This window comes from Phalangium opilio, unplaced genomic scaffold (assembly GCF_054372755.1).
Source record: "Phalangium opilio isolate 3A_F unplaced genomic scaffold, DU_Popi_V2 ptg000061l_1, whole genome shotgun sequence".
In the NCBI taxonomy this organism is placed as follows: Eukaryota; Metazoa; Arthropoda; class Arachnida; order Opiliones; family Phalangiidae; genus Phalangium; species Phalangium opilio.
This window is the reverse complement of record NW_028324178.1, coordinates 11,561,135-11,580,878: the sequence shown is the minus strand read 5'-3', so window position 1 is coordinate 11,580,878 and position 19,744 is coordinate 11,561,135. Positions and strand designations below refer to the sequence as shown.

Genomic DNA, 19,744 nt, shown 5'->3' with positions numbered 1-19,744 from the left:
GTTCTTGCCCTAATGTAATTTAAACGAATTAACGAAATTCAATTAAACTACTATAAATGTTGATCATACCCTTACCCGAATGCATATTTCGTTGTGAAAAAGTCTTGGATCTTTTGGGGCTGGTGTAAGACTAACGGAAGTTAGATACAATATAAAAAAAAGCAAATGGGCTGGTGTAAGACTGGCGGAAGTAAGGTACATTATAGGTATATAAAAAAAGCGAAATTATTCACTTCTAGGACGACTTTAAAAATGATTCTACACTTCTACAAATGATTCTACACTTCTACAAACTCTTATGAGGTACGTTTCACAACTTCTTATAGAACCCCAGCTAGCTACTGATCTTCAAAACTATCCTCGTGCCAAAATGTTTGAGATATCGAATCAATCGCTTTTACCAGTCCCCCTTTATGTATCAAATATCTATGGCATTGCTTCCACTGCCTGCATTATACTAAATAACTAACTGGGAGTCAGCGCATTCCTCCGTTGGTGGTAATTACATAACCACACAGAGTTCATGGTATCGTTTGAAGGTAACGCGTCGAGGGACTTCTCAATTAAAACTTTAAAAGGGACTGGAAATAAGGGCTATTTAGATGTTCCGGATAATAATTTTAGCGCTGGAATGTAAAGGCAACTTGACGAGGGGCTGTTCACACTAATTTTCGCCACGCTTGTTAAGTAAGGTACGATGCGACCCTTATTGCGAGCCTAAACCGGGGGGGAGGTCATCTTGTTTTTCATAATTTCTGAAGGTTTTTATTTTATAAATTCATATTGCGAATATTAAGTCTAAAGAAGAGTCTTCTAGAAATTATTCGAGCAGTGGAAGGAAAGATATTAAAAATATGACTTACCAAAGAGAGAGAGCGAACATTTTTAATCAACATTAGCGGATCTTCGTTTCTTTTATAGTCCCTAATGGTAAATTGGAAATTTTTCTTATCTTTTATAGTCTCTAATGGTAAATTGGACATGTTTCTTATCTTAACGTTTTGACTACATAATAAAATTTGCCTTTTTTGCATTTTTCTAAACCGGTTTTAAATTTACATGCACTTAAAAATTAATTTCGAGTGTACTTGTTTCATTAAATATGGTAATTTTAATATATATTAATAAGATTAAACTAATAGTTTTTAAAATTATGATCTGTAATTGAAAGAGGACGATGTATTTTATCTCGAATCAATACATTTTTTCAATTACCACTTCTAACCTTTACTCACACTTAAAAATTAATTTCGAGTGTACTTCTTTGATCAAATACGGTGAATTTTATATATATATTTACACAGCAACTGAGTATGTTGGCAGTGGAGAGTGGACCCAACTAATTATCAATGGGAAGAAAGTATCAGTTTCATTTTGTTCATGTCAAACGCGCTCGCAAAGCCCAATAACGAAGCTCTGGCTAATAACATTAAGAGGGGCTGATACATTATAGTAATGAATTTAACAATTTAAAATTAAATATAGTTTCATTCCACCTACCAAAAGCCAACCCAGAAATTTGATTTCAATACCGTAAAAAATAGCTTTTCCAATCTCATGCCAGTGTGATAAAACCGAGGGGTCGGGCGTTTAAGAAAAAGTGTACGGGATTTCGAAATCCAATTTGATTTCGTCGGATTTCATTTGATTTCATAGGATTTCATTTGATTTCATCGGATTTCGTTTGATTTCATCGGATTTTGTTTGATTTCAGAATTCGATAAAATCCAATGGATATGGATTTCATCGAATTTTGAGATTTTTCCCGTGATTCCGTCGGATTTTGCTATTTTTACCATGATTTCGACTGATTTTGCGATATTTTCCTTGATTTCGTTGGATTTTCGCGTGATTTCCTCGGATTTTGAGATTTTTCCCCGTGATTTCGTCGGATTTTGGATTTCGTGAATTTTGGAATGGATTTCACAATTTCTTTACTGATTTTGTGATTTCGCTTCTGATTTCGTGATTTCTTTGCTGATTTTGTGATTTCTTTACTGATTTTGTGATTTCATTGCTGATTTCAGATTTTTTATTTGATTTCGAAATCAACATTGACTTCGGATATCTTAAATTGGATTTCACGGGTAGCGTACGGGATTTCATGAATGACCGACCCTTCGGATAAAACACAGTACAAAAATTCTCCAAGCCCGTGGGAAATATATATGGTTAAGTTATGGTTAATAAACTAGATGGCGTAAAGCACTTAAACATTTATTGTAAAGGTTATTGCACTGACCTCACACAGTTCATTGTTCATGAAAAAGTAAACTGAACTGAACCAGATTGTTTTCTTCCTCATATCAACATCGAATCACAACCTTTAAGGTCAATCTGCTCATAACTGCCATCGCCAATGAAAAGCCTTAATCTTGATTTGGATTGACCAATGAAGGAGCGTAGGAGTGGTAGGTGGAGATTTCTTTGGCAGCTGAATCCGGACACTAATCTATACGCATCAACTAACATGAAAATTAAAAACTATTCTTTAGCACACTATACTGGCATAAAATAGATGTTAGTGGTAAAATTGGGGCACTCTAGTTTCGCTAATCCAGCAGACATGAAATGGTCAGTTCTCTTTTAAATATCAAATCTAATGAAACGCGAAGTAGAACTGCTAGAATTTATAATTAATTATAAAGTTAATTGTAAGTGAAGTGAAGCTTCAGTCATTTAATCTCTCCGAGAACACATCAAGCGCACAATCTAATTAATAATTAAATACAATAATAGGCTCTAAACTAAAATTGTGAATATAAAACCATTTTTATTCTGTATTGTGAGAAATAATAATTCAACAAATTTGCTTCATTAGTTAAAACTTCTATATTTTCAGCCCCCGTCTCTAAAAGTAATTCCAATCGGAAATTTTCCACTGAAAATAACCTTATCAGCTCTTATGGAAATATTCAACGACACAATCCGGTGCAAAGAGCAGCTGATGAATAGTAAATTTTATTGCGACTCTCTTGTAGGAGAGCCAAACCAAATTTAAAGAAATTTACAATAGGGTAGCGAGGGCTTGTCCCTTTGTGGAACGCGGATCTCAGCCGGCTTCGGAAATACACGCGCAGGCTCTTTAACAAAGCCAAGCGCACGGGTGAATGGACTGGATACAGGAAGTCCCTTAACACCTACAACAGGGCCATTAGAGCTGCTAAGAAGGACTCCTGGCGGACCTTCTGTGAGCAAGTCTCCAATGTCCCTGCTACGGCCAGGGTCATGAAGATTCTAGCGCACGAAAGCACACATCGACTTAATACTATTAAGCTGCGGGAGGGTGTGTACACTAAGTCTGGGGTTGAGACTCTCAAGCATATGCTGGAGGTCCACTTCCCTGACTCCACTCCAATCAATCCAACAAACCCTGACTCTCTATACCCTGTTCTGCACAGGGCGAAGAGAGAGGACTGGCTTGTAGCCAGACAGGTTGTCACTATTCTTAAGCTTCGGTGGGCTGTCAACTGTTTTGAGCCCTACAAGTCTCCGGGTCCCGATGGGGTCTTCCTTCTTCTTTTGCAGGAGGGCTTAGTCCACATCGCCTCTCCGCTATGCAAGATCTATAGACTTTGCATTGCTCTCGGTCACATACCTTGTGACTGGAAGCGCTCCAGGGTCATCTTTATTCCCAAGCCCGGGAAGGCTTCCTATCTCGAGGCGAAGGCATTTAGGCCCATATGTCTGACCTCCTTCTTCCTCAAAATTCTGGAGAAGCTGGTGGACAGGTACATTAGAGACGAGGTACTTTCGGTAACTCCTCTCTCTTCTTCATAACTCGCTTACCAAAAAGGCAAATCCACTGAGACGGCCCTTCATGGCCTTACGAATTGCCTGGATAGGGCATTCGAGTTTAAGGAATTTTAAGTGGCCATTTTCCTCGATATCGATAAGGTCTCTAGCTCGGTTATTACTGAAGCTGTTAAGAGATTTGGCATCAGCGACACTCTTGGCCGCTGGATCAAGTCCATGCTTACCGACCGCAAGGTGTCGGCGTGCCTCCTTGGGGACTCTCTAGGGGTGACTACCAGCAGGGGCTGCCCTCAGGGTGGAGTGCTCTCCCCCCTGTTTTGGTGCCTGGTGGTGGACGAACTCTTGGAGGGGCTCGGGGGCGCTGGGGGCTGTAGCTGCTTCGGGTATGCGGACGATGTAGCGATAGTCTTTAACGGGAAGTTCCCGGATGCTGTTACCGCACTCATGAGATCTGCTCTCTCTAGCGTGGAGCAATGGTGTCAGGCGGTTAACCTCACTGTTAATCCTGATAAAACTGTCCTTGTTCCTTTAACGAGGAAGAATACTAAGGATCTGTTCAATAATATCTCTTTCTTTGGCCAAGTCCTCCGAGGTGAAATACCTAGGGATGACCTTTGATTGCAGACTCACATGGAAGCCGTATCTTGATAGGTTCATCAAGAAGGCCAAGATGCTTTTCTGGAGGACCAGGAGCTCTGTCTTCCAGACTTGGGGCCTCAACCCCAAGGCTGTACACTGGCTCTATACTGGGATCATCAGACCCATACTATCCTACGGGGCACTTGTCTGGTGGACAAGGGTCCGGCTCGAGACGGTGCAGGCTGCCCTGTGCAAGCTTCAAAGGCTTGCCTGCATTGAAGTTACGAGGGCCATGAGATAGACCCCAACTGCTTCCCTGGAGGTGCTCCTTGACATGCATCCTCTTCATCTCTTCATTGAGGAGGAGGCTGTCATGGGGGCCTACAGGCTCAACATTAATGGCTGTTGGGTTCCAATACTCTGGGATTACAGCCATACGAAGCTCTTTCGGGAGAACGCCGCACTTGAGCCGTCGTTAACGATGTGCTCTGACAAAACCGTTACCAGTTTTGATTTCACTAAGCCATTCAGCATCCACTTCCCCAGTCGAGCAGAGTGGACTAACCTACTGCCTCTTGGCACTGGGGTGAAACTATTTGGTTCACCGATGGTTCCAAGACTGATTCCGGCGCTGGCGCCGGCTATTACTGCCAAACCACAAGGGTCGGCTTTTCTGCTTGCCTGGGCACCTTTGCTAGTGTGTTCCAGGCGGAAATTACCGCGATCTGTTATTGCGCAGATTACTGCATTAACAAAGGGTATACCGGACGGACTGTGGGAATTTATTCTGACAGTCAGGCCGCCCTGAACGCGCTGAACCAGTGTCAGATTACTTCACAACTGGTGCGCAGCTGCCTTGATCTGCTAGCGCGGCTGGCGTCCTGCAACAGGGTTCTGTTGTACTGGGTGCCAGGGCATAGCGGATAATATGGCAATGAGAAAGCCGATAGTTTTGCGAAAAGGGGCGCGGAGGCCAAGCTCTTGGGGCCGGAGCCGGCCGTCCCCATCCACTACGGGCACGTCAAACGGAGTCTGCAAGACAGGTTGACTGTCATACAAAACCAGCTCTGGCATAACATGGAGGGCCAGAGACAGACAAAACAGTTAGTCAATGGTCCCTGCAGGTCTCGTGCTAGAGACCTAATTTCGCTCAGCAGATGGGATATTAGGTTGGCCACCGGTCTTCTGACCGGGCACTGTCGGCTTAATAGGCACCTCCATCTGATGGGTTTTGCCGACGACCCTCTTTGTAGGTCGTGTCAGGAGAAGGAAGAAACATCCGCTCACGTACTTTGCGAGTGCGACTGCTTCGCCTCGCTTAGACTAGAATATTTTCATTCACATACATTGGAACCCTCGAGGGTCTCCTCTATTACGGTGGAGCGAATTCTTCGCTACGCTGCAGCTACGGGCCTATTCAAGGCCTGAATATGAGGATGCACAATATGCCTTTGGCATCGGTGCTAGGGCGCGTGCCCTCCTCAACAACAATAATAATAATAATCTCCCCGTAGAAGGCACAGAAAAACGTACTTTCCGCTGGATATCATAATACATCACGCTCTTGTATTGTTGGATTATTACAGAAAACGCATCTCATCTCTGTTAATCTCATCCTTTTTTCTAGAGATTTCCAATGAATTTTATCTCGGTTTTCTAGTGGAAGATTGAAAATGTTGCTTTCAACAATATTTTCCGAATTTTGCTCAACTTGACATTTCGGGCATTTGGTAACGTTTCGCGACTTTGACCAAAAATATCTTTTAGAGCCTAAAGCCTGGTTCCCACTTGGCGAAAACAGGACGAAAATTGAGCGCGAAATGATCAACGCGATAAAATTGAGCGAATTTTTCATATTCGCCGACAAAAAATCACTTTCGCGAAACGGAGCGACTGACTTGTTCTATTTTTCTAGTCAAGGCGAAAAAGGAAAAAAAAATCGTCCTTGAAACAACCAATCAAAACCTAGATCCCTCCCTGTCCTTTCTCTTGAACTCTTGTGGTGTCGTCTGCTCGATCGTTTCGGGTTTTGTTTTAGGCCTAATTCTCGCTGTCTCGGTTTGTTCTACCTTCAAGGTTTAACAGTTTGCTCAATCGAACCCTCGGAGAGTAATTTACAATTTATATAATAAAAGTGGAGTCGCAACCGCGGAAGATAAAAAGCACAGAGAAAAATTTTTCCTAAATACTGAATTAATGTGGAAGAGGTTAGGAAAACTCCGTATTTTTATGACCCTATCGAGTCTGATTATAAGGATATAAGAAAGAAGGACAATCGCTGGGACGTCATCGCAGAAAAATTCAATATAGCAAGTAAGAGCTGAGAGTTTAATTAAATTCGTTTCTGATTTCAACCTGTTTGTTTATATAATCATTTTAATGCATGGTGGTTGACAATCGCTCAATTCATGTCAATGCTTTGCGTGGTGTAATAATATGTAAACACAAATTTCCATAGGAGTAGTAGCCAAGAAAAAATGGAAAGGTTTGAGATATACTTACATGAAACTAAAACGGGAAAAAGAGATTAGTACTAGGTGTGGAGCTGGTACTATTGAGATGAAAAATCCCTAATGGAGAATGTACAGCATTTTAGAGAGTGTTTTGTGCGAGTCTTTGCAGCGTAAAGAGTAAGTTGTATTTTGGATTATAATCTCAATAATTAATTTAAAGCAAACATTTTTTATATAGTTCATCATCAAACTGTGATTTGGAATTAATAAGGGACAATATTTCCACTGAACAAAAAGCTAATAAAGCAGCTTACAAAGAAAAAAGCCAATTAGCTAACCAATTATTGAATCAAATGAAAAATGTCTGTGACTATAGTGATCTCAGCAAAAATGAGGATTACCTGGAAAATATTAGCGCCGTTATGTCCGCAGATACTTTGGGGTTTGAGTTTTTTCACAATCTTTGTGCAGTCTGTCCTTTCCTACTATGGAGAGTTAATTATGCGCTTCTGTATGGTACTTCATTATCGCATACGTTTCTAATTATGTTTTTCCTTTAGGGTTACTATTGATATAGATTCAAACGTATCAGTAAATAACGCAAATGAAAATAGAAATGAGAACACAACACCTGATTATCACCAACGAAGAAACGAAACTTGCTTATCTGAAAGTGAGAAGCGCAAGATATATGATGCCCCTAAAAGTTCCACCAACAAGCGCAAGATAGCTTCGGAAATGAGTTCACTCATTTAAATTGCAAAGGAGAACATAGAGAATTTGCTCCAGTTTCACAGCCTGTGTGTTCAAAAGATGAAATTACCTTATATTTCTCCAGTCTGGCTGAAAGATTTCGACGTTTACCAACGAAAAAACAAAGGACTCTTCCAATGAAAGTGGAAACTATATTTTTTGAAGAAAAAGCGGAAGAAGAGTGACATTCATCTTAAAGAAACTATGTAGCCAAGCGATAATATTTATTTATTTTAAACATAATAACAATAAAAACAAATAGAGCTGAGCTCCTTATAAATTGTTTTTGTTTTTATGCGTTGTACATAAATTTATTAAAATTCTTACGAAAATTCTTGTGGATCTCATTTCTGGTAACTTTAGATAGCCCCTCGTCGAACGTAGGCATCTTGCCAAGGAACTTTACTATCTTGTACGAGGTATTCTGCTAATAGGTCTCGTATTTGGCCGGCAGTTTTCTTGTACCTGTTTGGTCCAGGTTGACAAAAATTATTATGCAAGACATCAACAGCAACTATATCTCTTCACATCCCATTTATCACATTTCCATCCGCATCCTCAGTGTCAGCAAATCCAGGAGGCGCGTACATTCGATGATGTGTGGGCTTGCCAAAATCATCAGACAACATGAAATTATGCAAGACAACGCAAGCCTTTATGATCTCATCAATATTTTTTGGGCTACCTTTAATAGCGGTTTTGAATATTCTCCATCTGGCTACCATTATTCCAAAGGTGTTCTCTATAACACGACGAGCCCGGCATATTCTGAAATTGTACAATTTCTTCGCGTAGTTCAAATATTTTCCTGGATATGGGCGCATAAGGTTTTCCATAAGAGGGAAAGCTTCATCTCCAACAAAAAAATAAGGTAGTACAAGATCCGAATTGGGCATTACGCTTTCTTTTCGTAGATTTAGTTTCTTATTGCGTAGCGTAATTCCGAAATTAGAAAGGAAAAATACCCCCCCATCACTCTGCCTTCCGAAATTGCCGATATCAACCATTTTGAACCGATAATGGGAGTCGCATAAGCCCATGAGAATTATGCTGAATGTGCCCTTGTAATTGAAAAATTTCGAGCCAGTTTTAGCTGGACATTCGATTTGTACTTGTTTTCTATCTATTGCTCCCAGGCAATGTGGTAAATCCCATCTATTTTCAAAACCAGATGCTATCTCGAGCCACTCATTAATTGACTTAGGAAATTGTAATTATGTAGGAGAAAGAACCTCCCACATTCCTTGACAGGTTTCTTTTATAATTTTGCATAACGTAGATCTTCCTAGCCGAAAACCAAAGGAGAAGCTAACTTGCGTATCACCGCTAGCTAGAAACCTAATGACAGAATTACGTGTATAACTTACAGCTTAGCTAAAATTTACAATTACCCATAACTACCGTAGGGTGAGAGCCAGTCTTTCATTAGCAGAAACAGCTTCTCGGAACCTAGTATTCTTTTTTCTGTCTTTGGCTTTATCAAGCTTAATATAGTATCGAACTGCTCAGGTGACATCCTAAAAAATGTATTCAAAAATAAAACTTTATAGAATCCGAATTGAAGTTCTGATAATTCATTATTTCTTAGCTGAAGAAGCTTTCACGGTGAACTTCTCTCATTTCCCGAATGAGATTTTTGAAATAACCTTGCTCAGGCCTTTTTTGAAATATGTCCCTAACCCAAAAGCATCTAACTTTCGAAGCGATGAATTTGTTATAAACAGTGTAAAATATTATAACGTTAATTAGCGTTAAATTCAACCTTCCAGCATTTTCATAATTTATGTTTTCCATTTTAAGCCGTACGAAAAGAATAATAGGCTTAACGTTAGCCTAAAATAAATCTCGCGCGCGATCTATCGATTCAAAATTCCCGGCAAATGGGAACGGAGGCTCCGGCGAATAAATTATCGCCAAGAAATTTCGCCCAGCGATAAATTATTTCGCGTTCTTTTATTTGCCAATTGGGATCCAGGCTTATTGCGGTTCTCTTTCACGACACCGCCGCCGCCGCCAACAACAGGCGAGGTCAAACTATGACCCACGATGTGGCTAAAAATACCTCCAACCTCATTAAATTGGATTTAAAAAGGTGCGTTTTAAATAAACATTGCTCATTAATATTATCAGGGATAAATGTAATTTTACAAGCAGGAATGGAGAACGGTTAGTATTTACTTCAGTGCGACTCATAGAGCCTTTCTCCCTCCAACACGTAACAAAAATATTAAATTATCTTATTGTCTCACTTAAACTAAGTTATGATGACGTTGCTAACGGGTACGACGAAAAATACATAGTTTCCTTTTTACCTCTGTCGTTATGACCCTCCCGCCTCTGGGCTATGAGTCGGAATAACTGAAGTAACGGTTAACCGTTCTCCATTCCCGTTTCTAAAATGACACGGATTCCTGTTTATGGTAATTTATTTTGTTCGCGTGTATATAGATATAGTATATTAAGGCAAGTCGAATTGTGCTCCCTGTTTTTAATTAGTTTATGCGCTTTAAAGAGAGGGTGAACTAATAGGAAATTGAGGGATAGGATCATTTCTTTTGTCTCTGGCAGTGCTAGTACACTATAAAAGAAAGGCATATTCAAAGACATCTCCTCCCTTCACATCCATCCAGGGTTATTAATTAGAGAAGTTACGAGGGTCCCCGTCGCTCCTTCAAATCTCGTACACCCACCTAGGCAAATTCAAATCATACAAATGACGTATGTAATCACTTCAAAAATCAAGCCAACCACGAAAATCGCTATGAAATCAATAAAATCCCTGCACAAATTCCCGCGCGCAACTCAGTGTGAAATCACTAGTAAATCATTCAAATCACTATAAAAATCACTGAGGATCGATTAAAATCAATGTAATCATTAAAATTGTCACTCGAATTCCTACCAGATCATTCGAAACACTCCCAAATCAGGGATTGACTAATCTGCTGAACGTCTGAACTGCTGAAAAAAGGAGAATTCCGAATATCAAATCCTCCCATCGTACCAAACCCTAAACACACTGAACCTTTTCGACTATTTTACCGAAATGCCGAATTCAGAACCGTGAACATTAGAAACCGCGACGGATAAATAAATACCGCGACGGAATATAAATACGGTGACGGAAAAATAAATACCGGGACGGAAAATAAATACCGCGACGGGAAAAACCTGAATTGAATACTAGTCACTTTTAAAAATAATTAATTTCGTCTAATTAATGACGTTATTAATTGAGAAATTAAATTGAGATTAAAGTTAACGAGGCGTAATTATAAACCTTAAGTGTTAAATATTGTTAAGTGATATTTGCAGCGGACAGCCTAGGGCTCTATTTTATATCGACGATATATTAACGTATAGTAATGGCACCTGTATTAAAACCAGGCTGGAAAATAATACGTGTTGCCGTGGCTATATCGTTGTTAATACAAAATTTCAATATTTTTAGACGAAAATGTAATTGTGGCGTTAATAATGTAACAAGAGACTGTTTATATATATTTATACGTTGTTGGTGAATTATTTTCTATACACGTGATTATAGCTTTTAGCAGCGAGATTGTCACGTGACGTCACTTTTTTGTAAAACCCCCGTCTGTTATAGCACATAGCTCACTCGATCACGCGCTCGCAACTCGCGTGATCGAAAGTGCTGTGGTGGTAATAGCAGTTAACTTCTACCTAGAGCCATATTAAGGAAGCGTTTATCTAGAGTTCAGCAAAATACAATATCAGTCAAAATTAACGATATCAGCGAGGACAGAACACTATATCAGTCGACCTTAAAGGGATTCTGAAGTGAAAAATGATCAAGGTCGTAAGATTTCTTTTTAAAACTAATTTATTATCATGGTTTTCCAATTGATTTTGGGGCCTCCAATTTTTTTCAAGGGACACTTTAACGAACAATAGCCAGCCCGTTGTAATGTCCCTTTAATCGCACAGTTTTTCATAACTCATTTCCTTGCAATTTCCGCAAATAAAACATTTTTTATTTTCTCGTTGATTAATAAATTATAAAAGGCCGAAACTTAGGCTTGTGTCTCATTGGACCGGACCCTCCAGGTTGGACCGAATACAGCCAAAATGTCACGTTTTTCAATGCTATTTAACGACATATTTATTTGCAACTCAGTCTTTACAAACGGAATCGAAAAATTATGCATCTATTACTTTTTATATTGAACAAAAAAAACACCAAGATTCTTTTGAATTCTTACACTTTTCTGTATCGATAGTGATATCGGATGGGGGACAAATCGCAAGTTTAATAGCGAGCCTCCCTGTATTGTAGCGTAGGCGTACATGTACTGTTGCAAATTGAATCCTCGTTTAGGCCAAAAATATTTCACTCTACTTCGTTCCTATAGCAGCGAAATGGCAACGGTAGAAATTCAATGGAGTCAAAGTCCCATTTCTAGCGTTTCCTTTCCCCCACGATTACACTGACATAGACCTAATGTAAATTAACAAGCTAAAAATACCATACATTTAAACATCTGCCTGTTTTTCAATGTATTATGGCTTGAATTTTCTCTTCTTAATTTTAAATCATCGCAATTTTCTTTTTTAGTTTAAAGTTTAAAATCTTTTAATTTTTTCGTATGTTAGGCATACTGTTGTGCACATATTATTTAATGTTAAAAGACTTTCATCGCGATAATACGCAATAAAATTTAGTTAATGTTTTATATCTATGGACATTGATCACGGCTCAGTGAAATAATTATCATTCTCGTAGTCGAGTCACCAAAAAGTTGCCTTGAAAATTTAAATATGTTGTGGTTTTAACCAAGGTGTTTCGATTATTTAGTATTTATTAAACGTTTTTGAACAGTAATGAGTTATAATATTATGAAACTTTTAAGTTGTGAGAGGTGTACGTATTTTAGCCAAAAATACTCGTTGCTGTTGAATCATATTCGACTGAAACATAAGAATGAATCAAATTTTCAGATAAAGTGTGGTGTAGTTCGTGTGGTCGAGTTCACATAAATTATTGTACTTTCGCCGACATCTAAGGAAAAAATACCCTACAGCTTTACAGGAAAACAACGGCCCTGACACGGAAGATCTTTCTGACGATAATCAAAACTATACAGCGGAAATTATGAGTTTAACAGTTTTATGGATCAAGAGATCTGGAAAATAAGGATAATGCGACTGATCCATTAAATTTTAAAAATTCTATTTGGTTAATTTTACTTAAATACAGTGAGCAGCACAGGTTAGCTTATTCTGTTATTCAAGATTTATTAAATGACTTAATTAGTTTGTATTAACAGCTCAAGCTAAAAAGGTTTTCAACAAAGATGATAATCTAGATAAAAGTGACCAGAGGGAAATAGTTTACAGTGACATCGAGACTTTGAGTGCTGCGTTTGATTTTCTAAATTACATTCACAAAATTAAGAGGATATGCATATTGGAGATGGGAATGGTAGAACCAACTCAAGTAAAATTTGCTCAATCCGCTGGAATGGATGAAAACAACATTTCCGTTACGTACTATTGTTACGTACCATCGCGAATATCTTCAAGCAAAGCGATTAATTTCGTTATCATGAAAAGGTCAAAAAGGAATTAGATGGACAAGTTGTTTCTCATTTTCTAAACAGTTCATTTTGTATGAAATTTGATCAAACTATCTGCTAAAACCATACATTTCCAAATATATTGGGATGAGTTTGAGATCGTCAACTCATTAGGCTCAAAACGAAGAGTGCACAAAACATTAGGATGCTATTTTTCCATTTTAAACCGAAAATACAAGTATCGGTCAAAATTAGAAGATATACACTTAATTTCCCCAGCAAATTCTAATGATGTCGAAAATTACGGGTGGTCCGAAATTCTCAAACCTCCTGGAAATTTTGGCGAGTCACTGGGGACTACGTATCAATTATTAGTGGTGATAACCTTGATCAGCATAAAATTGGTGGTTTTGTGCCGTATTTCTCCTCTGGTAGGATATGCAGGTTTTGCATGACAGATTATTCAGAAATAGGAGTAAGAAAATGGGAAAAAGACACGGTTTTGAGGTCTTTGGATTGATCATTGTCGTTTATCGAAAATATTCCAAACGAATTGACTCTGTACGGTGTTAAAACCCCTTAACGAATATGTCCTACTTTGATTTAACTCAACAGTTAGTACCTGATATCATGCATGATTTACTTCGTGTTATTCCGTTTTTATTGAAACAACTTTTATGTCGTTTAGTATCAGAAATAAAGTAACTCTCAAGGAAATTAATAAAATAATAGATTAATTTCCTTATGAAAAATATGAGATAAACAAATCTAAAACTCAAACTAAAAATGCAATTACTGGGAAGAGTAGCTTAAAAAGTTCGGCAAGCGAGATTTTTGGTCTTTTCTGACTTTTTCCATTAATGCTGCACGACTTCGTTAACGTATGCACAGAAGATTGGAAAGTTTACTTGAAATTACGTGATATTTGCGACATTTTATTTGCTGAAAAAATTCCCTTGCAACAAATAGACGAATTAGAAATAATGATTCCCGATTTTCTCGAAATAATTGTGGAAAGATATGGTGCAGAAAGTTTAACACCAAAATGTCACTATTTGATTCACTACCCTAATTTTATCAGACAATTTGCACAGTTAAAAATAATGGTGCTCAAAGGGTTTATATAGGGTTTATGATTTTCTCAGCAACCACTAAGGGTTTTACAGCACCAACTAAATGGTTTAAAAGGGTCGCCTTCAAAAACAGCAAACTATTACTAGTTTAAAACAACTTTGATAAACCGTTTCTGGTTTTTGAAAAGAAATGCCAGGGATCTTTGAAAAAATGGTTTCAATGTAGTCCCTTTTAAGATAACTCCTTGATGGTTTAAAAAATGGTAATGCTAAAAACAGCAAGGTTTGCATAGGTTGAACAAACAGCGTAAACCTCTGAGTTAAAAAAGAAGCAAGAGGGTCTTCTTTCGATTTTAAAAAACATATAATACGTATGTGCTGAATACAAACCCTTTTACTTCTGAAAAAAGAACCTTGAAAGATGGTAATGCTGGAATTTCAAAAACCTTTGAGTTCCCGAAACTTTTAACAATTTAGCTATCCAATTAAAAATACTAATAATAAATTCATAAGAAAATAATATATGGCACCCTATAATTATGAAACGTAGAATATTTTCATACTACAACATTTGCTTTCAGATTTAGCTCGCTTACACTTTTGCACCCTGTGGTAGGAGTTTTGGTACTACAATAGGTGGGCACAAAACCAGCACCGCCGCCTAAGGGGTTCGCGAAAAGCACGATGCGCCGGAAAATATGGATGAAAATGCTGTTAAGAGTTTCATACTTACAGGGAGCTATGAGCTATTTTCTTATGATAAACTAAAATAGACTACTCCAAGTCGAGACGAAATTAAGAGGTTTTTCTCATAATCAAATAAATATAATTGATAATTATTATATTAATCGTAATTAACTTACCTTAATATTAGTTAAATAGTTTCAAGAAACTTTATTCCTAAAATAATTTAAAACATTGCTATTGTTGACGTTTGAATACAACTGTATGCCTCTTTAACAATTTTTGGAAATTTGGGGTATATAAGGCGCTTTGATTCACATTATATCATAAATTATAAGAAAAATTGTTACTGCGTGCATCTTTGGTGAAATGATGGGAATAGAAGCCAAAAATTGCTTTCTGTGAACGCGTTTGCTCCAATTTTTTATGTGCGAACGCGCTGACAGGCAAGTCCGATGTAATACCTCTCCGTACCGTCATCTTCACTCGGAGAGGTAAAAAATCCAGAAACCAATTTAAAATTTAATATTAAAATTCAAGGTCTTAGTATTCAAAATTAGGTTATATGCGAAAGATGCCCATATGCAGCTTCTGGGTTATACCAGCACAATTTTAGCCAAAAGATGACGCAATTTTTTTAAATACAAGTTTTATTGTGTGATTGACTTAAAATACCGAGGAGATTGTAACTCAGTGCTTCCTTCAAAGCTTTATGCAATTGCGCTGTCATTTACATCATTGGAATTCGAAATCTTTATATACTACCGATTTGCGTATGGCGAAACAACCGGCGTATGCTTCATTTCAAACGTCAATATTAGTCCAGTCTCTCAAGAGTGTTTAATTGTTCTTTCTCAAAACGATGTAATGCGCAATAAGATGAAATATTAACGACGAAAATATATAATATTAATTACCTTTACTTTGATATTTTAAGATACTCTTATTTCTTAGCTCAATTTTTATACAGAAAGAGTAATAAAGTCGTCTATCTGTGTGTCTGTAAGCGTCCGTTGTGACATTAGTGCACCACTTTAGCAGTTTCCCTTGTGTTGGTGTGTGAAGAAATACAACAAAATTATAATTACCTTTTTTTTTACAATATAAAACGAAAATTCTTTGGAAATGCGATGCCTTTACTAGCTTTGTAGCACTAATGCTCCGTTTCATTACGATATTTGAAGAACATCTTTTGATATTAATATTTGAAATGGGTGTTTACATTTTAGTTAAACTATACTACATTTATGTATATGCAAACCACTAGTTTTTGCAGTTCAAAGTAAGTAAGAAAGTATTATTGAATGGCGTGTGAAACGATTCGAAATAGTTTCAGACTAAACTTAACTGAGGTTGGCGACTTAAAATTAACAACACTAAACGTCGATATAAACTTAATGAAAAAACAACTTTATTTGAAGCGAAAAACACGTCCTTTCGGGTTTACAAAAAGTTTACAACTACCCTCTCTATAGAAAGGGTACAGTATCTTAAAAATAGGAGGCCTCTCTCGTACCAAGAACGCGTGAATCACCAAATTTTCCACTAGTGTCCATGCTGCTCACAATAGGTGTTTTTTATCTAGGTAGATAAGGGTAGGCCAAAGGCCGCTTATCAACTTATCAAGGCGAACTATCTTCTTTAACGTTTTTGGTACGAAAGGGGATTTTTCGCGACGATATTTTTCCTCGGGCTCTGTCATGAGCAAATAAAACTTAGAACGGTTAAATATATAAAAAAATCATGTTTTCGTTACACTCCCCCCAAATGAGGGTTCTTTGAATCCTTATTTTTACAATCAATTTTTTTTTAAACTTAATGACAAAAAGAAAAAACTACTTTTGAACTTCTAATGGGTACAAAAGTTGTACTGGACGCTTTATGATGGATGAACTTTTCTTAATTGAAACAGACCGACATATTCCATCTCGTCCTAGATGGAGTTCCAATACCTTTCCTAATTTCCAAAGATGTCTTGGCAACTTATCATCCTTTATTAAAATATGTCGTCTACTTTAATCTGAGCTGACCATTTGGTTCCATTATCTGAGCTGTTCTGAGCTCTAGCAGGTATTCTTTCCGCCACCTAACCCAAAATCTGTATACTAACTCTTGACGGTGTTTCCGTCTACTTGTTAGATCATGTCTTCTGTGTTCTAACTCCTACAATTTAAATTTCCGTGGGGGAAGAGCGTCAAGTCTCCTTCCAATAAGGAAATGGGATGGAGTAAGGGGTGAAGGCTCGTTATGGTCACTAGCGGTAAAGGTAATAGGGCGAGAATTAACTACTGATTCAACTTCTATCAAAACCGTTTCGAACTCTTCGTAAGACAATAGAGCTGTGCCTAAAACCTTCTTCAAACAGTCCTTCACTGTCCTTACCATCCTTTCCCATATTCCTCCCCACCATGGGGCATAATCTACAATAAATTTCCACTCAATTTTATTTTCTCCGAAATATTGTTTAGTTTCTGGTGTGAGGACCGAGTTCCAAAGTTTTGACAATTCCTTTTCTGGTCTTTTAAATGTTTTTGAATTGTCCGACAAGAAAAGTCTACATACGCCTCGACGACCGACAAACCGTTTGAGAGCCAATATAAAATTTTCAGTGCTCAAATCCGAAACCAATTCGAGATGCACTGCCCGAGTTATTGCGCAAGTGAAAAGCGCGATGTAACTTTTAGTTTTCGATTGAATAAACTTTGCTTCCTTTTCGTCATAACATCTAACATAGACCGGACCTGCAAAGTCTACTCCTGTCGTTTCGAAAGCCGGACTCGCGTTGATACGTTCTGGAGGTAAAGGCGCGGTTTCGCGAACGAACGGACGCGATTTCATTCTCTTGCATGTTACACAACCGGCCAATTGTTTCTTCACGATCTGCCGTCCTCGCGGAATCCAGTACCTTCCTCTAAGACTCGAAAGAGTTGCGGTGACGCTCATGTGCATTACATTTTTGTGTTGCTTCTGGATTAGAAGGTAGGTATAATGATGTTCGGTTGGCAGGATAATTGGATGTCTTTCATCAAATGTCATGTTTGCGAAGCCAAGTCTACCTCCTATTCTACATAAACCGTCTTGGTCTAAGAAGGGCTTCAATTCTGACAGTAATGAACCTTGATGAATCTCCCGTTTTTCCTTGAGAGCCTTTATTTCTCTTAGATAGGTTTCCTGTTGCGCCATTTTAATCCAATAAATTTCGCTTTGGTTGATTTCTTCTGTGCTTAATTCTCCTTTAATTTTCTTGGTTGGATTCTTACAGTTGAAAATAAACCTTCTTATCCAAGCGGTTGTCCTTTAGACTCTCGAATGACTACTGTAGTTCTCTAGTTTAAATACAGGTTCAATCCTTTTGGTTGACATTTCGCTCGCGTATAAGACAATGGAGGGTCTGTACTTAGGCCTTTTTTCTGCTTCAGCTTCATCTGATTTGATATATCTGGCAGGTTGAACAGGCCATTCTGATTCAGGCTTCTTTAAAAACTCTGGTCCTGTCCACCAGGTATCGTTCGCTTTAAGTCCATCTATTGTTAGGCCACGCGTGAGAAAGTCGGCTGGATTCTGTTTGGTAGGAACGTATTTCCATTGTACTGGTTCCGTTAGTTCCTGGATTTCGCCAACGCGGTTCTCTACGAAAGGCTTCCACTCTGTGGCGTTACTTTTGATCCAGGAAATGACTGATTGGTTGTCGCACCAAAAATGTAAAATGGGTTTCTCCTTTTCGAAATTAGATTTAATTGTTTTCATCAATCTGGATCCAATTATAGCTCCCATAAGCTCTAGTTTAGGAACTGCCAGTTTCTTCAAAGGCGAAACACGACTCTTAGACGCCACTAATAGTACTTTGGGAGTGCCATTTTCTTCTATTGATCGAATATAGACAACGGCTCCGAATGCCCTCTCGCTGGCATCAGTGAAGCAATGTAGCTGAAGTTTTCCAAAGTTAGAACCGTAATGTCTTGGAATTTCTAATTCAGACATGTGCTGCAATTCCAGGCACCATTTGTTCCAATTTTCAGTTAAATCTGGATCTATTTCTTGGTCCCAATCAGTGCCACGTTTCCATAATTCTTGATAGACGCACTTGATTCTAACTGTGAATGGTGATATCAACCCAATTGGATCAAAAATACGTGAGGATGCTTGCAAAATAAATCGCTTCGTATTTCTTTTGTCTTTGATAAACGTTAGAAGGTTCGAGACATCAAAACAAAATACGTCCGCTTCTGGTTTCCAAGAGATACCCAATACTTTCATGAGGGTGCTTTCTGGTTTACTGGTAATTTCCTTTGATTCTTGATTACTTTGTTCTTCTGACAGTTGGTCTTTTAGCCATGTCGAGTTTGACTGGAATTTGCGTAAAGGCATTGCCGCGGTGCTTAAGATGCCTTTAGCTTCTTTAGCTAGATCCAGCGCTTTCTGTTCTTCTTGAGCTCCTCCCACGAGGTCATCAACATATAAAAATCTCTTAACAGTTCGTAGGCTTCCGGTAATTCTTCTTTGTACTTTTCGATATGAAATCGAATGGTTGCCGCGAGTAAATAAGGGCTTGACGTCAGTCCAAATGAAACTCGGGTCATTCTGAGTACTTCGAATTCAAGTTTATCCGGGCTTAATTCTCTGTTTTTAATCCATAAGAATCTCGTCACATCTCGATCGCTTTCGGACAGTCCAACTTGGAGAAACGCTTTTTCTATGTCCGCGGTGAAGGCGATTTTATTCTTTCTGAATTTGACGAGAAGACCTAAATAGATCTACATTCAAAGCTGGTCCTGAGTGGAGACAGTCGTTAATTGACGGAAAGTTTGGAGAGTGAGAAGAGCCATCGAAAACAAAACATCTGGCGAGGTTATCGAAGCTTTTAAAAAAATATTTCGAGAGAGGATCCCTTTAAAAATATACACTGACT

The 19,744-nt window shown here is 38.2% G+C and overlaps 2 protein-coding genes across 2 annotated transcripts; both read right to left on the bottom strand.

Annotated features, from left to right (window-relative positions):
* Positions 1-16,998: 16,998 nt before the first annotated feature.
* On the bottom strand, positions 16,999-18,018 carry LOC149665670 (uncharacterized). The gene has a single exon (XM_089842087.1). The coding sequence runs from the start codon at positions 18,016-18,018 to the stop codon at positions 16,999-17,001; it is 1,020 nt and encodes a 339-aa protein (XP_089698213.1).
* Positions 18,019-18,132: 114 nt separating this feature from the next.
* Positions 18,133-19,203, bottom strand: LOC149665669 (uncharacterized). Its single transcript, XM_089842086.1, has one exon. It carries the CDS (start codon positions 19,201-19,203, stop codon positions 18,133-18,135), a length of 1,071 nt encoding a protein of 356 aa, XP_089698212.1.
* Between the last annotated feature and the right edge of the window lie 541 nt (positions 19,204-19,744).